The following is an 18,162-nucleotide window of genomic DNA, read 5'->3' as shown; positions in this document are numbered from 1 at the left end:
ATGCTTTCATTCAGGGACAATTTCATCTTAGATTTTACATTTCCTCCACAACAAGCAGGCATCCCAGTGTTCCTCACTCTCTCCATTGGTGTGGAATTTGCATGACCCACCCACTGCCTCTCCCTTAACCCTTTCCTACATTTTTCAACTCTGTCTGCATAACAAACATAGCAGAACTGAGCAGCAACTGATCATACTGGAGAGGTTTGGGGATTGATTCCACATGATGGAAATTAAAGTTCACCCTGCATGCAGACAGAGCACTGTGACCCCCACTGACAATGGACCTGGAACACATTTGGCACACAGAATCCCCATGACCAAAGAAAAATACTTGGAGAGGTTTTTGGGGAAATGACCTTGATTTATAGTCATTGTAGGTACTGGGATGTATAGTTCACCTGCAATCAATCAGCACTCTGAACTTCACCAAAGATGGAATTAGACCAAAATTAGCATTTAGAGCCCCCATAACAAGCAAATAAATACTAGAGACCTTTGGGGAAAATTCACTTTGATTGGGGAAAATTGTAGTTCATCTATATCCAGAGAGCACCGTGAACCCCAAACATTGATGGATCTGGACCAAACATGGCACGCATACCTGATATGCCAAAATTTGATTACTCGAGGGGTATGGGGGGAACTGACCTTCTTTTCTGGGAGTTATAGTTCACCCACAACCAGAGAAACTGTGACCTTCACTGATCATGGACTTGGACCAACCTTGGCACACAGAACCCCCATGACTCACTCAACCTAATGGAGGGGTTTGAAGGGACTGACTCACCATAGTGGGAGTTGTAGTTTACCCTACAGCCAGAGAGCACACTGGACTCCACCCATGATGCATCCAGAGCAAACTTGCCCAACATAACAAACTTTAAGTACTGATGGAGTTTCTGTGGGTTAACCTGGCATGATGTGAGTTGTAGATAATCCACGACCTTATGCATTTTGTACAATTAAAAAAACTAACTTTTTCAAATAATCCGGGCAATGCTGAGTACCCAAGCTACTTGGTAAAAAAAAAGAAGACTTACTACATAAGAATATCAGCTGTGAATAGATTCAAAAACTTGTAGTTTGGATGAACATTATTGCCTATTTGAACGGGCATTGTTGTTGTCATTGTCATAATATTTTCATAGATTAAATACAAGTAGAATCAGTATGTTTCTAGGCTCAGTCCCATTAGTAATTCCAGCTAATGTAGTGTGGGATATGTAAATGTAGATTAACCTTTCAACAATTGATTCAGTAAGTCCACCAAAAGGATTCAACCTTTGGTGTGTTATATATTCTAATATTGCTATCAGATGAAATGAAACAGCATATGACAGTAACAGATCACCCCTCCCAGTCAAGATGACATATCTAAGTGTTTGATGCCAATTAAGCAAAACAAGAAATGGCACTTATAGTGGCAGTTTGGTTAGGGAATGCTGTAGGAATCCATCAGCTCTGACTTAGATTAATTCTGCTGAAGAAGTGTCTTAACTCTTCCTTAAGTCAAATTCCACCCAATTTAATTTCTCTCTGGAAAAAAAAGAGAGATGTGGTTGGATGGGCAAAGATTACTAGTCATGCAGAGGAGATAATGAACAAGTCCTCCCAGAGCAACAACTACAACAAAGCTGTTGGTCCAGATTTACTGCAAAACACAATATATGTGTTGACAGGTGATCAACAGTGTCACCATGTCCATTTTATCACATCTCTTTGCATCCTTTTTATAGGCACTAGGTAATGTGCAGTTATTTGTCAATTTTTTTGGCAGAGGGAACTAGCAATATACATATAAAGTAATTCCAAAATGCATAGATTACACTCATATATATTTGACTTTTCCTATATATTCCCATTCTGAAATATATACATTAAACATATCTGCAATTTCTTTGGGAAACAAACAATACCAGTATTTGAAAAAAAGAAAAAATAAATAGAAGTAAATGGGCTTGTTTCATTCTAAGTATTAGCTGTATGTTCAACAAATGTTTTAATATTGTGAGAGTTTGTACATATGTGCTTTCAAATAAACACCTTTTCTGGCCCATCCACCTGTTACAGTGTTCTCATTTCTGCAATTTTGTTAGCCCAAACATACCCTTATATGTTTCATTGATGCATTGCTTGAATGGCACAATGTGTGACCAAATCCTGCAAAAACATTAATTACAAATCGCTGTATTATCACATTGACCCTTTACGAAATGTGAAATGGCATAATGTTATCCTCTGTAATTTTACTTCTTCTGATACTAACAAGGATGGAGCTATGTGGGAAACAGTAAAATCCTCTCTGGTATCATGAACTGTTTTCAAATCCATTGAAATAAAAAAAAATACTTAGGGTGCATCTATCAGAATCAGCCAGCACTGCTAATGGTCCTTTTGGTTAGAATTTTCTGGGAATTCTCATTTAAAAAAATAGTTTTCCAATTGTGGGCTCCACATTCATTTTTAATTAGATCTTTTCCCAGTATAGACAGGTACAAGAAATGTCAGAATCCACACCATACAAAAGTGTCATTTTCTCCAAGAATGATTCAATGTGCCTGAAAGTGAGTTCCTTTGTGTTTTAATTTGTGTTTCAATACCACATCTTTCTGAAAACTGAATGTAGGCCAGGACTGATAATGAAAAGTTTGTTTTTAATAGGTGTTTGAGTTATGAGAAACGCTTTATATACTTCTTAAACTATTAAACCTTACGGGGTCCTAGACAGTCCTGGTAGGAGATCAGCCTCCATGAGAAGAGTTTACTTTGAATTAAAACTTCTCTAGCCATATATGGGCTTAGGCATCCTCAGAACTAGAAAACAGTACTTCTGTGGACTAGTCCCATGTATGATACTGGTTGATGGAGTCTGGAAGTTATAGTCTGAAAAAAATCTTTTCAAAGTCACAAATTTCCATATTTACAATGAAATTTCTCTCAACTTGCACTGCATATTTGAGTGGATGATTTACTTGTATAGGGAGTCCCCAAGTTACGAACAAGATAGGTTCTGTAGGTTTGTTCTTATGTTGAATGTATATGTAAGTCGGGACAGGTATATTTTAAAGTGTTACTCCAGCCATATATAATGTGTGTGTGTGTGTGTTTGCGTGTGAGCACATGCACGTGTGGGCACTTTGGATAGTATAGGGAAGGGTTAACACCCTTGTAATGTTTCTTTTGCTGTCTGTGCCCCTGTTCAGAAGATTTCACCTTATTTTCTGTCTCTGGGTTAATTGGATTTTGAAAAAAAATTGGCTTGTTGTGGAAACAAGGATTGGTGATAAAGCTTCAGTGGGGTCACCTTTCCCCATGACAACTCTTCCAGAAATGAATTTTGCTTCCTGTTGTTTCACCCCAGTTCTTAACTATGAGTCAATCGTAAGTTGGATGTTGGTAACTTGGGGACTATCTCTATACCTGAACATTGATAACAAATGGGAATCTGTCACAGAGAACAGAATTCTGAATTCATTGGTAGTTATTATCTCTGTCATAAGGCTGATTCTTTCATTTACTGTAGTTTTCATTATTTTTTTTAATCAGGTAGACATCGGTTGAACACTTTACAAAATCTTTCACTCAAAAAATTGTATATTGACAGCCATGACACTCCCTCTATCCCAGCATTATTTGATATTTGTTATACGAGTGTTTGTACATATGTAGGTATGCATGTGTATGTAAGTGAAAGAGTTTGATATGCACTTTTATATTTCTCAACTTTTCAGTAGCAATTCACCAAGTTGACACTACATTTTCAAAAATGAAATGTATAAAAATCTACCTAAGCAGTCCTCAAGAGACAAGGCAAACATTGTCGATTTTATCCTGCTAAAGCTTGTTGAACAAAAGACATGCCAATCTACATCAGATACAAAAAGAAATTATTCTATCTCCCACCAAATGTGGGAACGTGAGGTCACCCAATGAAGCAAAATGGCTTTATGTTCAGACCAAATAAAAGAGAGAAACATCTTCACACAATGCAGGCTGTTAAAATCTTCAATTCACTACCATGAAAATTAGAATAGTCAGGTCACTAGTGTGCGTGTGTAACTTTCTGCAGGCATGCTCTATCAGCATATCCAATATCTCTGCATAAACAAATTTGTCAAAGTTAGTCAAGATAGTATGTATTGTATATTCTAATTTCTGTACATGAATGTCAATCCTATGGAACCAGCATCATGACTTTATCTTCTGCTTGTACCACCAAAGGAAAAGACTAGTTTCTGAACACACTTAATCAAGATACCTGTTTTTTCTATGAACTCAACTGTATTTCTCTTTGGTATGGAATGCTCTATTTTTTATTTAAAAAGTTTGATGTCACCCCTATACAAAATGAAAACATTTGATCCTATTCAATCATTTATTCATTTTCAATTTGCATTTTCTATATCAAAATGCTACAAGGAAAAAAAAATAATTGGTGAAAATAAGGAAAAGCACTAATATATTTTAAATGTTCAGATTATTGAGCAGTTATCAGTGCTAGATAATCCTAGACTGTTCTTAAACAATCTATTTTTTCTAAACACATACCTGTTCCAAAGCCCTTTGAGATTTGACTTCAGGATAGCTTTTGAATCCAGTATTGCGAATCAATCACCTGTGATGTTAAACATTGAAGCTGAACATAAAATGGATTTAATAGAGGTTGTTGTCACTCACCTTTTCTGCTGACTGTGCAGTTCCAAAAAAGATTGGAATAAAAGCTAACCAAATGATACAGGTGGTGTACATAGTAAATCCAATTGGTTTGGCTTCATTGAAGGTCTCTGGAACTCCTCTTGTTTTAATAGCATAAACAGTGCATGTTACCATTAAGAGAATACTGTATCCAAGAGAACAAATGAGAGATAGATCAGAAATGTCACATTTGAGAATTCCACGGGCATTTTCTGGATCCAGAGTCCTCTGTTCTCCATAGTCCACTATGATGTGTGGTGGGTCAACACCAAACCAGATGAATACTCCTACAAGCTGTACGGAGATGAGGCTGAAAGTAATTACCAACTGGGAAGCTGGGCTGATGAATTTAGGAGCAGTGACAGACTTTTTCCCTTGCTCAAATATTCGATGGATCCGGTTGGTTTTGGTGAGCAAGGCTGCATAACTGAAACACATGCCAAGGCCTAGAAAGATCCGTCGGAAACTGCAGATGGCAGTATCAGGGCTTGCAATCATTAAAAAGGTGATGGAGTAGCAGAGGAAAATCCCAGTCAAGAGGACATAGCTGAGCTCACGCCCAGAGGCCCGGACGATGGGTGTGTCATTGTGACGCACAAAGGTCACAATGACAAAGGTTGTGGCAATGATCCCAAGGATAGCTATAAAGACAGGTACGACAGCCCAGGGGGAATGCCACTCCAGCTTGATGATAGGAATCTGTTGGCAGTCTGTGCGGTTAAGGTTGGGTCTCTTGTCAAATGGGCACATTTCACAGGTGACCTCATCCAATTGGTAATGGTAACCTTCACAGCGCTCACAGTGCCAACAGCATGGCACTCCCTTGACCATTTTCTTCCTCTCCCCAGGCTTGCATGGCAGACTGCAGACTGAGGTGGGGTGAGTTCGTTCTTTGTTGCTCCACTGCATGTCTTCTACCTGTGGTTATATATGTTAAGGACAGAAAAAAATAATGAGCCTTTCATTTTCTCTCATTTATAATATCCTAATCCTGGCTTGGGGTTTGCCATAAATCATTCTGTGTTGACAGTCCAAATGCAGTTTACCTTGATAAGAAACCTGTTTTCCCCCTCTTATATTGACTTTATGAAACTATTAAATGATTGTTCCCAATAAATCATTCGTGCCAGGAGCTTGATGAGTGTCATTAGTTTCTATTTACCTCTTTACAGCTGACCAAATTGACATCTGCAAGAAAGATTGATCGACTCCAGGCTACTTTTGAAGCAAGGCATCCTATAAAAAGGAATTTATGAGCAAATCACGTGCAAACATAGTCCTCAAACATCTAATTAGAAAATAATGGCATATGGGTTTGCAATTAGTTCCTCTTACAGTATAATGTAAAACAAACTCAACTGACCCATCAAGGACTATGAAGAATCATGTTAAATGGTTTTATCTCTATTTTAAAAAATAAAAATCATGAAGTAAAATATCCTCTTTTAAATTTTCAAATTTGTCTTATGCTTTGCTTGTTCTAGAACATTGCTATTGTAATACTTCATGTTTTAATTACATTGGTTAGTATCCCATCAGAAATTTTGAATTTTGCACACTATGTGTATGATTGCTAAACTTAATATTTCTTATTCTTTTTCAAGGGGTTCCTGAACTCCTTGGTAGGTTACTGGCTAGTAAATCAAATAAAAGATTATCAAGAATATATATCTAGAATTAATTCAGTTTGACACCACTCTAATTGCATGGCTCAATGTTATAGAATCCTGGGAGTTGTAATTAAACAAGTTCATCAACCTTCTCTGACAAACTGAAGATGTGCATCCTAAAAGTCCTGAATGGAATGCTTTTGTGATAGTAGATCATGTTTCATCTCCACTTCAGATTTTTGGGATCCAAGTGGAGAGGTTCTTTCCCTGTTTTTCTATTAAATCTCATGTTTACCATCTTTTAAAATCCTCCTCTCACAGAGTTTTCTACTCTGAGATTGGCTGTTCTCTATTATTTACCCGTGTGTGCCCCCGCTTCATCCAAAAGTCATTGGTAACATTTTTGCCAGCTCTATTCCCCCTTGCTTTTCTTGTTTCAGTGTCACAACCTTCTTCATTTTCTAAATATTCTTTGCATCCCTAGGATACAATCTCCAAGAAGGCCCTTTGCACTGCATAAATTTTAACACGCACACAAAGCATGCATCAATAAAAATGGACCGCAGACATCATAACTAATAATGATACCAATTATTCCTTTGTTTGTCTATGGATATGAAGTAATTTCCACGGAGTTTGTTAACATAAAAGAAATTAAAACAAGCCCTGCTTGCTGAATTTCCATTTCAACCCCACTCTCTATTATCATCCAATACATTCCTTTATGTCCACACTTTTTCTAAAGAATTTTAATAGTGGAATAATCAATGTAGTCATTATCCTTCCTAGATCTCTAGGGAAATGTATTTGACATGAGTAAGCATCCAGGCAGTAGAGTGATAGAAAGTTAAGACAACTGTAGCCTTGGTGAAGCTAATGACAATATCTCAATTCCTGAAAATGGCATATTTCAATCTTTATCCAACACACACTTTGCATGGGAGTGTGCATTGGAATGAGTGACATTTTTCAAACATGTCCATGACAGTGGTATAATTTTGTGTTTCATTTTTAACTTCAAGACAAAAAGTTTCTAATAAAAGATTTTCAAAATAAGTTTGCCATTAAACTGAGCCCTGGATGGAGGGATTTTGGACCTAACTAAAAGCATATGACCCTAGTTTCATGTCTTCACTAAGAATAGAAAATCCTTTAGATGGGAAAACTGTTGTATTCTTCCCATGCAGCAAATCCCAATGAGCCTCAATGATTGATCTAGACACAACAAGCCCATCTCTCTGAGTACCTAACTTATCAATTAATTGGATTCTAGCCAAGATGCAATTTCTCTGGTACTTCAGGAAAACATGTCCTTTCCCCATTTTAAGAAGTCAAAATGTTATAGAGAAGCAGTTATAGCAGGCATGGGCAAATCTTCTAACTTGGGGACCACATGCAGGCCGGAGATGGGTGGGGGGCCAGGAAGTAGGGGCTTCCCCGCAAATCCCCCCACCCTTTTCTCTCCTTCTCTTCTCTTTCAGAAGCAGAGAGTGAAGGAAAGACAGAAAACATTTGAATTCCAAAAGGGTTAGCCTTGGTCAGGATGAGATGGTGGACGGGGGAGAAAAAAGGGTATCCATTAGACCCCATATTGCCTACTCCTTATGTATAATCCTAGAATCCTAGAGCTGGAAGAAACCCCCAAGGGCCATGCAGTCCAACCCCTTGCCATGCAAGGAGGCATAATCAAAGCACTCCTGATAGACAGCCTCTGCAGAAATGCCACTACACTCTGAAGCAGCCTATGCCACTCTCCAAAAGCTCTTACAATCAGGAAGTTCTTCCTAATATTTTTAGTCAAATCTCTTTCCCTGCCATTTGAAACCATTGGAGCAGCAGAAAGTCAGTTTTTCCCCTCCCTCCTCTGCAATGGGACACCCTTTAAAATTTTGAAACATGGTTCTCATGTTTCCTTTCTACCTTCTCTTCTCGCAGCTAAACATCCCCTAGGAGGAATGGAGGAAGGAAAAAGAGAAGGAAAGAAGAGAGAAAGGGAGGAAGAGAAGGATGGATGGAAGGAAGAGTGGAAGGAAATGGAGGGAGGGAAGAGAGAAGGAAGGAAAGACAAAAGGGAAGGAATGAAAGAAAGAAGGAAAGACGGAGAAAAACAGAGACAGAGGGAGGAAAGAGGGAAGGAAGGATGGACAAAAGGGTGGAAGGGAAGGAAAGAGGGAGGAAAAGGAGGGAGGGAGGGAGGGAGGAAAGAGAGAAGGAAAGGATAGGATGGCGAGAGAAAGGAGGAGCTGAAAAAAGAGCCCAAGGGGCCATATCCAGCCCCCGTTTCTAGGTTTACCCATACCTGCGTTATAGGGATAACTACAGTGACATTCAAGAGTTAGACTTGCTTCTCTCATCCTCAAGGTAATGGGAGTAAATCCTGGGATGATAGCACTACCATGAAAAGTATGCAATATGTATTTGTCATGATATTTTACATCGTGCTTTGTATTTGAATGGTATACACTCTGTGACTGTGATTAATGAATTCACCAGCCCTGCTCCTTATAATGTTACCCTTGAACTACTAGAAGTACAAAAACAGTTAACTCTGAAGCATCAAGAATGTCTCAAGGAATGCAATAATAATGGTTGTTAACTGCCATTAAGTTGACTTCAACATATGGTAGCCCCATACTGTTCTAGTAAAGGTAAAGGTCCAGTCATGTCTGACTCTGGAGGTTGGTGCTCATCTCCATTTCTAAGCCGAAGAGCTGGTGTTGTCCGTAGACACCTCCAAGGTCATGTGGCCGGCATGACTGCATGGAGCACCGTTACCTTCTCGCCGGAGCGATACCTATTGATCTACTCACATTAACATGTTTTTGAACTGCTAGATTGACAGAAGCTGGAGCTAACAGCAGCCACTCACATCACTCCCGGGGTTTGAACCTGGGACCTTTCGGTCTGCAAGTTCAGCAGCTCAGTGCTATAACACACTTCTCCACTGGGGCTCCTTTTGAGCAAAAGGAAGCAGCTACCATATTCATTTAATCTTATACTATGCAGTATTTCACAAAAATTCATCCCAATATTGTCCTCACACTTAAGGTAAAAGATGCCTCCCAGAATGTTTGCAGTTGTTAAATGTACTTTAAAATGTCCCACAGGTTACACATTCAAGTGGCAGCAAAGGTAATAAATCCCCATCTTGAGAAGGTCAGTAGTAATGATTCATATAATAGTTTTCATTCCAGTGCTTCTGACAAACTATGTAACACATAATTCATATTATGACACCCCACTGGTTTGAGAGCTAGAGAATATTCTGGGTAAACATGATTGCTTCTAATTTATGGAAATAAAGGGTTTCAAAAGCCATAGGCTGTTATGACTTGGGAAGTTTAAAGACTAAAATGTGGGGCTTTGAAGTCTTAAAATGTGTGAATAAAAAAATGAAATAGCTAATGTTCTTAATTATATTTGTAAAAGAGTAAATGATTGCAATATTTCATGCTCATATTTAGTTGTTATGACCTTAGGAAGTCGAAAGCCCATAGGACTTGCATCTACCCTTTTAACAATTTTTAGTCGGAAAGATGTTATTGTTTGCATGTAACTGTATTGTGGAAAAGAATGGCTCAGTTTTAGCTGATACAATTTAAGTGGATGATGATGTTCTTTTGTGAAGAGGAGGAGGAGAGAGAGGAATGTGAAAAGTTGCCCTTTTCTTGCCATTTTGTTTCATTCTTGTAAACCTTCAGGGCAGACAGAAGCATAATGAATGACTATAATGTGGCAAAAAGTTGGCTCAGATGATACTCTCTATGCTTTTTTAAGCACCAGTGGACATGGTGAATGACGCAGGGGAGCATCTCACTCTGTATCATGTGTCTTCTTGTCTGTTCTTATATTAATTGGCTCGTGGATAGATATATGCTCTTCATCAATGACTTACATTTCTACCAGCGATGGCCCTCCTACCACAGCAGCTGCCATCTGCTGGACCTTGATCTGGATTAAGACTGCCGAAAAGGTAAAGGTAAAGATTTCCCCTTGACATTAAGTCTAGTCGAGTCTGACTCTGGAGCATGGTGCTCATCTCCATTTCTAAGTCAAAGAGCCAGTTTGTTGTGATTTATTGTTAAGTCACTTCCGACTCTTCGTGACCTTATGGACCAGCCCATGCCAGAGCTCCCTGTTGGCCGTCACCACCCCCAGCTCCTTTAAGGTCAAGCCAGTCACTTCAAGGATACCATCCATCCATCTTGCCCTTGGTCGGCCCCTCTTCCTTTTTGCTTCCATTTCCCCCAGCACCATTATCTTCTCCAAGATTTCCTGTCTTCTTATTATGTAACCGTCATCTTTGCCTCTAATATCCTTCCCTCCAGTGAGCAGTCGGGCTTTATTTAATATGATGTATATATTCAGTTTTATCATATTTATTTACTGTATTGTTAGAAGTGTCTTATATTAACTTACTACAGAGTATAATCAAGTCCTATCAAGCCTTGTTGTTTGGTTTGGTATTGGTAAGGGCTAATCAATAAAATGTATTGTTATTTTCTTTCTAAAATTGTATTAAGTCAGCCACAATGTTCTTGATTTGGCTTTCTCACAGTTTTTAAAGACATTTTCATGATCATTCTCACTATCATCTTCTTTGCTTTGCTTTCTAATTTGTCTCATTTAGAGCCCTGGAAAAATCCCATAGCAAATATAAAACACAAACCCTGTTCTATTTAATACAGAGAATGACAGGGCCAAGATAAATCTCTTGTGTTTAGTATGCTGTTTGATCTTTTAGATCATTTGTTTTGCGAACTAGGGCATAAGCGTAACATGTTAAGTATAGAGGGCAATGAGTTCATTCGGCTTTTGGGCCCTGGTGCAACCATTCAATTGATTGATAATGTGATCCACAAACCCAAAGTACAAACAAATGATGCTACAATTCACAGAATCCCCTAACCAGAAATTTCTCTTCCCTACCTATGGTTCTCTATATGTTTGAAGAAACTCTGAAACAATTGGGGGGGGGGGGGATGACTCTGGATTTAAAAGGGAAGGGAAATTGAGAAACATTGTTTTCCCCCCTTTCTGTTGTCAATCTTCTTTTTAAAAAAGCAAAAATAAGCTGTTGGTCAGAAAACAAATTTAATATGCTCCAGGATGCATTCAGCCAGAGTGTCTAGACAATGTTCCATCCAAGAAGCACTGAGACTTAGAACTACAGAGGTTCACCATGATGGCAATATATTCTGACTTCAGACTACACTGTGGAGCATAACCAACAGCTATATTCCATTCTTATTTCTATTCTCAGAAGACTTTATATCTGCTTCAAGACTGTCCATTCAGGAATGAATATGCTGTATTCTGACTTACAGATGGGGATGAGTGTGACCTTTATTTTGATTATAAACACGCACATACATCTGGGATAAAACAAAGCTTCCACTCATTGTTTCCTATGCAACATGGGAAGCATCCCGAGTTGCCGAAGCAGCTTCTTATCACATGTGGACTTCAATTGAGGCAAGAAGCCCTGCCAGAAGTGGATCAACATTGTATGATGGAAGCTGACAGGTTCCATGCCTCAACTGAAGTCCACGTGTCATAAGACAGGCAATTTTGGCCATCTGATGAAGTCATAAGAGGCACCTCACCTTTGGTTTTTAAATGGAAGCTATAACATGGGTCTCTCCATGCTGGGAATAGTTGTATCCTACTAAATCTGGCCCATACAAATAGGATATGATATTCATTTTTGGAGATTTTGCCAGAACACAAAATTTTTATCTTATTCAGGACAGTAAGAGCTTGAAGGTTGAGATTTTCACATTTGGGAAGGGTAAAATGCCTCAATCTCATTGAGAAACGTATCCCAAGATAAAAAAAAAATCTTTTAAAATGTATTTTGTGTCTTTCCCAAACTTTTATTTGCAAAAATAAGTTTGTATAAAAATGACATTTTTCAATTTTCTGGAGGTTGTTTGCATAACATATACTGGTTTTGTAGAAGACAATTTTGAACAGAAAAAAAGAAAGAAAATGTACACAATTTTATGCAAAAAAAATTTCAAGCATCTTGGTTTTAACATGTAAATAAAACAATACTGGAAATACCTCATTATTTCATGCAAGACCAAAATAAGGAAAAACTGGCTTGCCTAGAATTAAATGAAGTTAGCATATTTTCCCACAACTACCCCAAGAAAGGTAGACATTTGCTTTATTTATCAATCTACCTTATTGACTCTCTGACAACAGCTATTTTGGTTTCCAGGCAGAATTCTTTCCTAGCTCTATGAGGAGAAAATCTGGGACTTTTTTTGATCCAACCCATGTTTCTACCTCAGAACCACAGGCTTCCACCCTTTTTGAAACAGCAATAGAGTCATGCTTTTGAACCAAATATTTATTTTGGATGTTATATTCCAGAAATGTTTGATTCACTTTGTCCAAAGGATTTCAGGAATTATATGGAAATCATATCTATTAAAGCAATTGCAATTCATCATGTATCCAAAGGAGATAATTGGATTCCAAGTACAATACAGTTTTATAAGTCTTGATAGACTGTAGATGCATGCTGGAATTTCACATATTTAATGGATGTTGTAGTTATGAAATAAGTCAAGGGCAACCAATCCATCAAAATGCAAGCAATGTCAAAAATAAAAACTGTCAAGAATCTGGATTGATAGTTTTGTTGCATTACATTGTCAAGGTTTACTAAAAATGTTCCCTAACTCGCCACTTGATTGTGAGCTTACTAACTGAATACTGGTTCTGATAAACTGGATCTTACAACAATTTTTCTAGTAATTGTTATTGTCTTCATTCTATTCTACACATTGATTAAATAATCGTGTATTTATAAAGTATATGTGCATAGAAATTGTTCTGTTATTCTTAGATTCACAATAAAAGAGCACTAATGTGTGAAATACATTATCTATATTTGGAATTTGCGCAAAGAAAAGCCCAACATGTATCAGTTGGTCAGAATTTTATGTTCAGCGGAGAGAAATCCCCATTTAACTCTTATAGCAAATATGTACAATTCTGCTGTGTGTACATATTTGTTATTGTGTGCCTCCAAGAAATGATGACTCTAAAGTGAAATTATCATGAGGTTTTCATGGCAGAATTACTTCAGTGGAGATTTATCTTTGCCTTCTTCTGAGGTTGAGAGTGTTTAGATTGCCTAAAGTCATCCAGTAGCGTTCCATGCTTGAGCAGGAATTTCATTTCTGGTCTCCCAGGGTGCTTCCAGACAGCATCAAAATAAGGGACAAATAAGTGGGGCAAAAATCATGGTACCTGACAGCAAGTTTAAAAATGAAGCTGTCAGTCCCAGTCAATACTCCACTGGCATCCTGACACATTCATTTGTAGCAGATTTTAAAAATCTGCAAGATGGACGGGGACATCCACCAGAAGTTTACTTTTTTTAAAAAAAATTGACTCTTCGAGATGCACTCAAATTCATAAGCACTGATGTGGATATCTGAATGTGTACACAAGCAAATTTCTTGTCATTGTCTCTCCACACTCTCCTCATGCTATTACTTTTTCCCTCTTGAATCTCGTTTTTCATTGGGGTCACTTCCCTGCCATACTGGTGGCCACTGTATAAATTCAAGTTCTGTTTAATTTCATAAACATCAGAACAAAGGAATGGTTGCAGAGAGTTATCATGAGAATTGTTTTCCAATTATGCTTCCATTTAGCCACATGTGTCCATGACTCCATTTGTTTTTAGCCCCCATAAGCTGTTTCAGAATTTTAAAATGTGGACTGGAGCAGTTCACACCAGCATATAGTAACAAAGTATGGCAGCTCCCAAATACATTTTCATGTACGTGGATGTGGACAGAGCTGCATGCATATTGCACAGCAAAATAAATATAGCTGGATGCATCATCAACATGGAAATGGTAACAGGGGCACTTGCCAAACTGAAGAAGTGGTCTTGGTGAGATTGCACAGGGGAGACAAATCACAACTATGTTCCAGAGATACATCTTCTAATGCAGGATCTCATCCTATGTGTCAGTGACAAAAATGTTCCTTTCCTCTCCACTCTCAAACCCCTTCTAGAATGCCATATAATCCAGTTTATCAAAGTAGATAATCCACATTATCTGCTTTGAATGGACTATATGTTTCTAAACTGCCAGTTCAAAGCAGAAAATCTGAATGTTATATGGCAGTGTAGAAGGGGACTCTTGCTACCCAATTATTATCCTTAATAATATCTGTCAGATATGTATGTTGTAAAACATGAATAGAAGAGTACTTTTAACTGGCAAAATAATGCCACAAACACACACATAAATATAGGCCAAATATGGAAGTATGGATATGAATGGACTAGGGAATTCAAAAATTAAAGACACTGTGCATAAGAAAATAAAAACAATGTTCACATTAGATGCTTAATGCAAGGTGTCCATTTTTCACATAGTTTCCACAGACAGATTTGGACCTGATTATGTTTAGCAAACAATACATGTCTTATAACCACATTTTATGATTGATAGTATTCCCCTCTATCTTACAAAATCCTTGCAAGTAGTAATTATGAACAGAAGAATCCAGACCCTATTTTCAAGGAATGCTAGTATTTTCAGGGAATATTCCAGTTTTATGCATGTTCAGTCTCTTCATATCCTGTGTGATACATATGCATTTTGTAGTTTGGGTAGCTGCACACTTGAGAGATTATGTTTTGTTGACACTGGTTACCAACTTCTTTAACCTCTCCACTTCTTTATTTCCTAGGGCTGGCTGGCTCCAGGACTAAGAAGTTTTTATCTGTTTACCTTTTCCTTACTATAAGGAAAAGGCACAATCCGTCTAGGGCAAGAGTTGGAGAGAATACAAAATTGAGAAGTAGAAGTACAGATAAATACATATGTAGCACAAAGTGTTCTGCCTCCAAAACAGAAGTAGGCCTGTACAAAACTGTATTCCATAGCCATCCTGTTTAATTGCAGCTGAGCGCTTTGAGGAAAGATGGAGCATATTAGGCTATTGAACCATGATCTATGCCAGCTGCCTATTAGCTTTCAGGTAGAGAGCAAGTGATTGGTTTTGCATGGCACTCAGGAATTAATTTCCATTTGGCTCAATTAATAGCTTAACAGTTGTACATGTTAATTGCCATTAATGCACTCAGACTCCAGGCTGGGCACATTCTTTTAAATGAAATGAAACAAACATTTTTCCTCATTACCCCAAGTTACCTTTTTATTATTTGTTTTCTTCATGGCACATTTTAAAATCAGGATTCTCCCTTGGGGACATTATCCGAAATTTCAGAGACCTCAGTTCTCACCTGCTGGTTATAATGAAAGCATACCAACAGATGAAAAAGCAAGAGTTCTTCATTCTGATAGCTTTTGTAAGCAATACCTTACTGAGATTTTTTTTTAAACAGCATTTGGTTTGAATACAGTACATTCTCATATCTCCGGGGCCTTTAACCACCACCATTTTATTTATTCATTTCTGATAAAATATGGTATCTCTAGGCATTTTCTAGGTCCTCTAGACTGAGTTTAAACCTGGACTGGAGGCCTTTCATTTCAATAGGATTCATTATTATATGCAAAATTTGGGAATGTATCCCCTGTGAATGCAGGGGCTGTATTGTAAGGACTCATAGAGGGAGGGTAGTTCTTTTGCTTCTTGTTAATTTGTATGTTAAGACCCTATAAAACTATGCTTGATTGAAGTTTTCTGTGAGCTGGAATCACTATTGAATCAAAAAGATGATGATGATTATGATGATGATGATGTTTATTTATATCCTATTTTATCTTTCCAAAGGGGACTTAAGATGACCAGAAGTATTGTGAGAAGAAGCAAATCAGAAACCAACAGAAAAATTGGATTATTTGCCAAGGCTCTCTACTCCCAAATGTCTGGAAGAGCTCACTGTGGCTCCTCCATAGATGTCTAAGACCCTTCTACACAATCTGATTCCAGATTATATGTCATAGATGTCTAAGACCCTTCCCAGAATCTGATTCCAGATTATCTGTTTATCCCAGATTATATGGCAATGGAGACTCATATAATCCAAGTCAAAGCAAATAACCTGGGATCAGATTCTGGGATATAAGAACAGTGTAGAAGGGGCCTAAGTTCTATGACAAAGTAGTAGGGACCCTTCCACACAGCTGTATAAAATCCACATTGAACTGGATTATATGGTGTGTGGACTCAGCTCATCCAGTTCAAAGCATATATTGTGGATTAGTTGCCTTGATATTCTGGGTTATATGTTTGTGTGGAAGGGCCCTAGCATTAAATGTGCAGTATCTAGCTACTAAAGCACCAATCATAACTACTAAGAACATGTGTCAAAACACAGATTCTTCGTACAAACATGAGTCTGAAAAATTTTGACTCACAATGAAATTATTATGTTACCCAATGTTCTCTTCAGACAAAAAGTTGGAATACTGTTTACAAAAACTCTGCAAACAGTAGATTCTCAGTTAACTAGAACCCAAGCAACCAGAATTCTCAAGCTATCCGCAAAAAATCCAGTAAACTAATACTTTAAATAAAATGTTACTTATATAAAATGGTTTGACTTTATTTGCTTTTAATTACTGAATTTCAATATAACTTCAAGTCAATACACAGTTTATTATATGGTATAGTATGGGGTTTAGTATTAGTTAGACTTATTACTAAATCCCATACTATCCAATTCCATAAATTGTGCATTAATTTTATATTATATTGAAATGAAATATATTAGAAGTAACCATAAACTAAATTTATCTGGCATCTCCCAGTTCACCTGGGTACTGGTTAACTGATGGTCTACTGTATTTATGTTTGTATTCAAAGTACATATATTTACCAAAGTAGTAGCAGCCAGGATTAAAACACCAGCACAACTATGTGTGAGCATAGTGAAAACATTACAAAGAAAAAAGCAATACCACTGAATTAAGTTGATTTCCTTCATGTCCTTTGAAATGAAGGTAAAAGCAGGTCAAATATTGTATAATCATTGGAAGCTAAAATGGATGTTTGCACGAGCTTTCTCAATGTGAGGAAAAGTGTGCCAAGGCAATTAGGTATGGATGGTAAACGGAAATGTATGAAAACTATTCCACATCAGAGAGGCTACATGTTATAGCACCTGATAAACAGCAGAATGAAATATAACTTGGTGCTACCAGGATAGGGGAACTGATAAATGCAGCAACTAGCATATGAATGATGTAGAATATTGGCTACAAATCACTAAGGATGCTTCCAGACAGAGTTTAAACCTGCTTTGGAGTGGGTTCAAATCCCCAAGCCCAGCCCCCTAAAAATGGGCTTTCCCGGTTGGAGTTCCCATGCCAGCAAGGTAAATACTCTGCTGGCTTGTGACTACCGAACCCCCCCCCCCCCAAAGCTCTTTAGATAAGAAGAAACTTACTGGGCACCATGAGGCCTTTCTGGCAGGCCTCCTGGTGTGGGGGGACAGGAAAGATTTGGCCCCTGCCTCCTGGCATGTCATTTCTACACACTAGGAGGCCTGTGCAGAGGCCGTATGGCACCTGGTAAGTTTCTTCTTATTTTAACAGTTTTGGAGGGGTTGGGGAGATGTTGGATGTTGTAGATGTAAATAAAGAGAAGCTTTACTACAGCTCCTGAACCAAAGTTTACCCTGCAGTGTAATAACATGCCGCTCAGGTTTGTGAAATAGATAACAGTAACTTTACTTCAGTTCAATAGGTCACATAGAGCAACAATATATACAGTAGTCTCTCTGACTTCTTCAGAGAACAGAGGGAATAAACAGACCTTTTAAAACAGCCTTCAGAGAGTCAGCATCCATTAATTCCATAGCTGTTACCTTTTTGCTCTCTGAGGTAAAAGTGCGTGCTCAAAC

The 18,162-nt window shown here is 37.9% G+C and overlaps 1 protein-coding gene across 5 annotated transcripts in view; it reads right to left on the bottom strand.

The window, feature by feature from the left end:
• grm8 (glutamate metabotropic receptor 8) overlaps window positions 1–18,162 on the bottom strand; it is a 713,612-nt gene that overhangs the window by 88,123 nt on the left and 607,327 nt on the right. For all 5 annotated transcript variants that reach the window (XR_010006674.1, XM_062982302.1, XM_062982304.1 and 2 more), the window contains exon 9: window positions 4,681–5,616. Coding sequence is in view for 4 of the 5 variants with exons in the window: in XM_062982302.1 (XP_062838372.1) it covers window positions 4,681–5,616 (936 nt within the window). In the remaining variant the exon portion in view is untranslated. The remainder of the gene's footprint in view (window positions 1–4,680; window positions 5,617–18,162) is intronic.

The sequence above is a fragment of the Anolis carolinensis genome, chromosome 5 (genome assembly GCF_035594765.1).
Source record: "Anolis carolinensis isolate JA03-04 chromosome 5, rAnoCar3.1.pri, whole genome shotgun sequence".
Taxonomy (NCBI): domain Eukaryota; kingdom Metazoa; phylum Chordata; class Lepidosauria; order Squamata; family Dactyloidae; genus Anolis; species Anolis carolinensis.
This window is presented reverse-complemented; position numbering and strand designations above follow the sequence as displayed.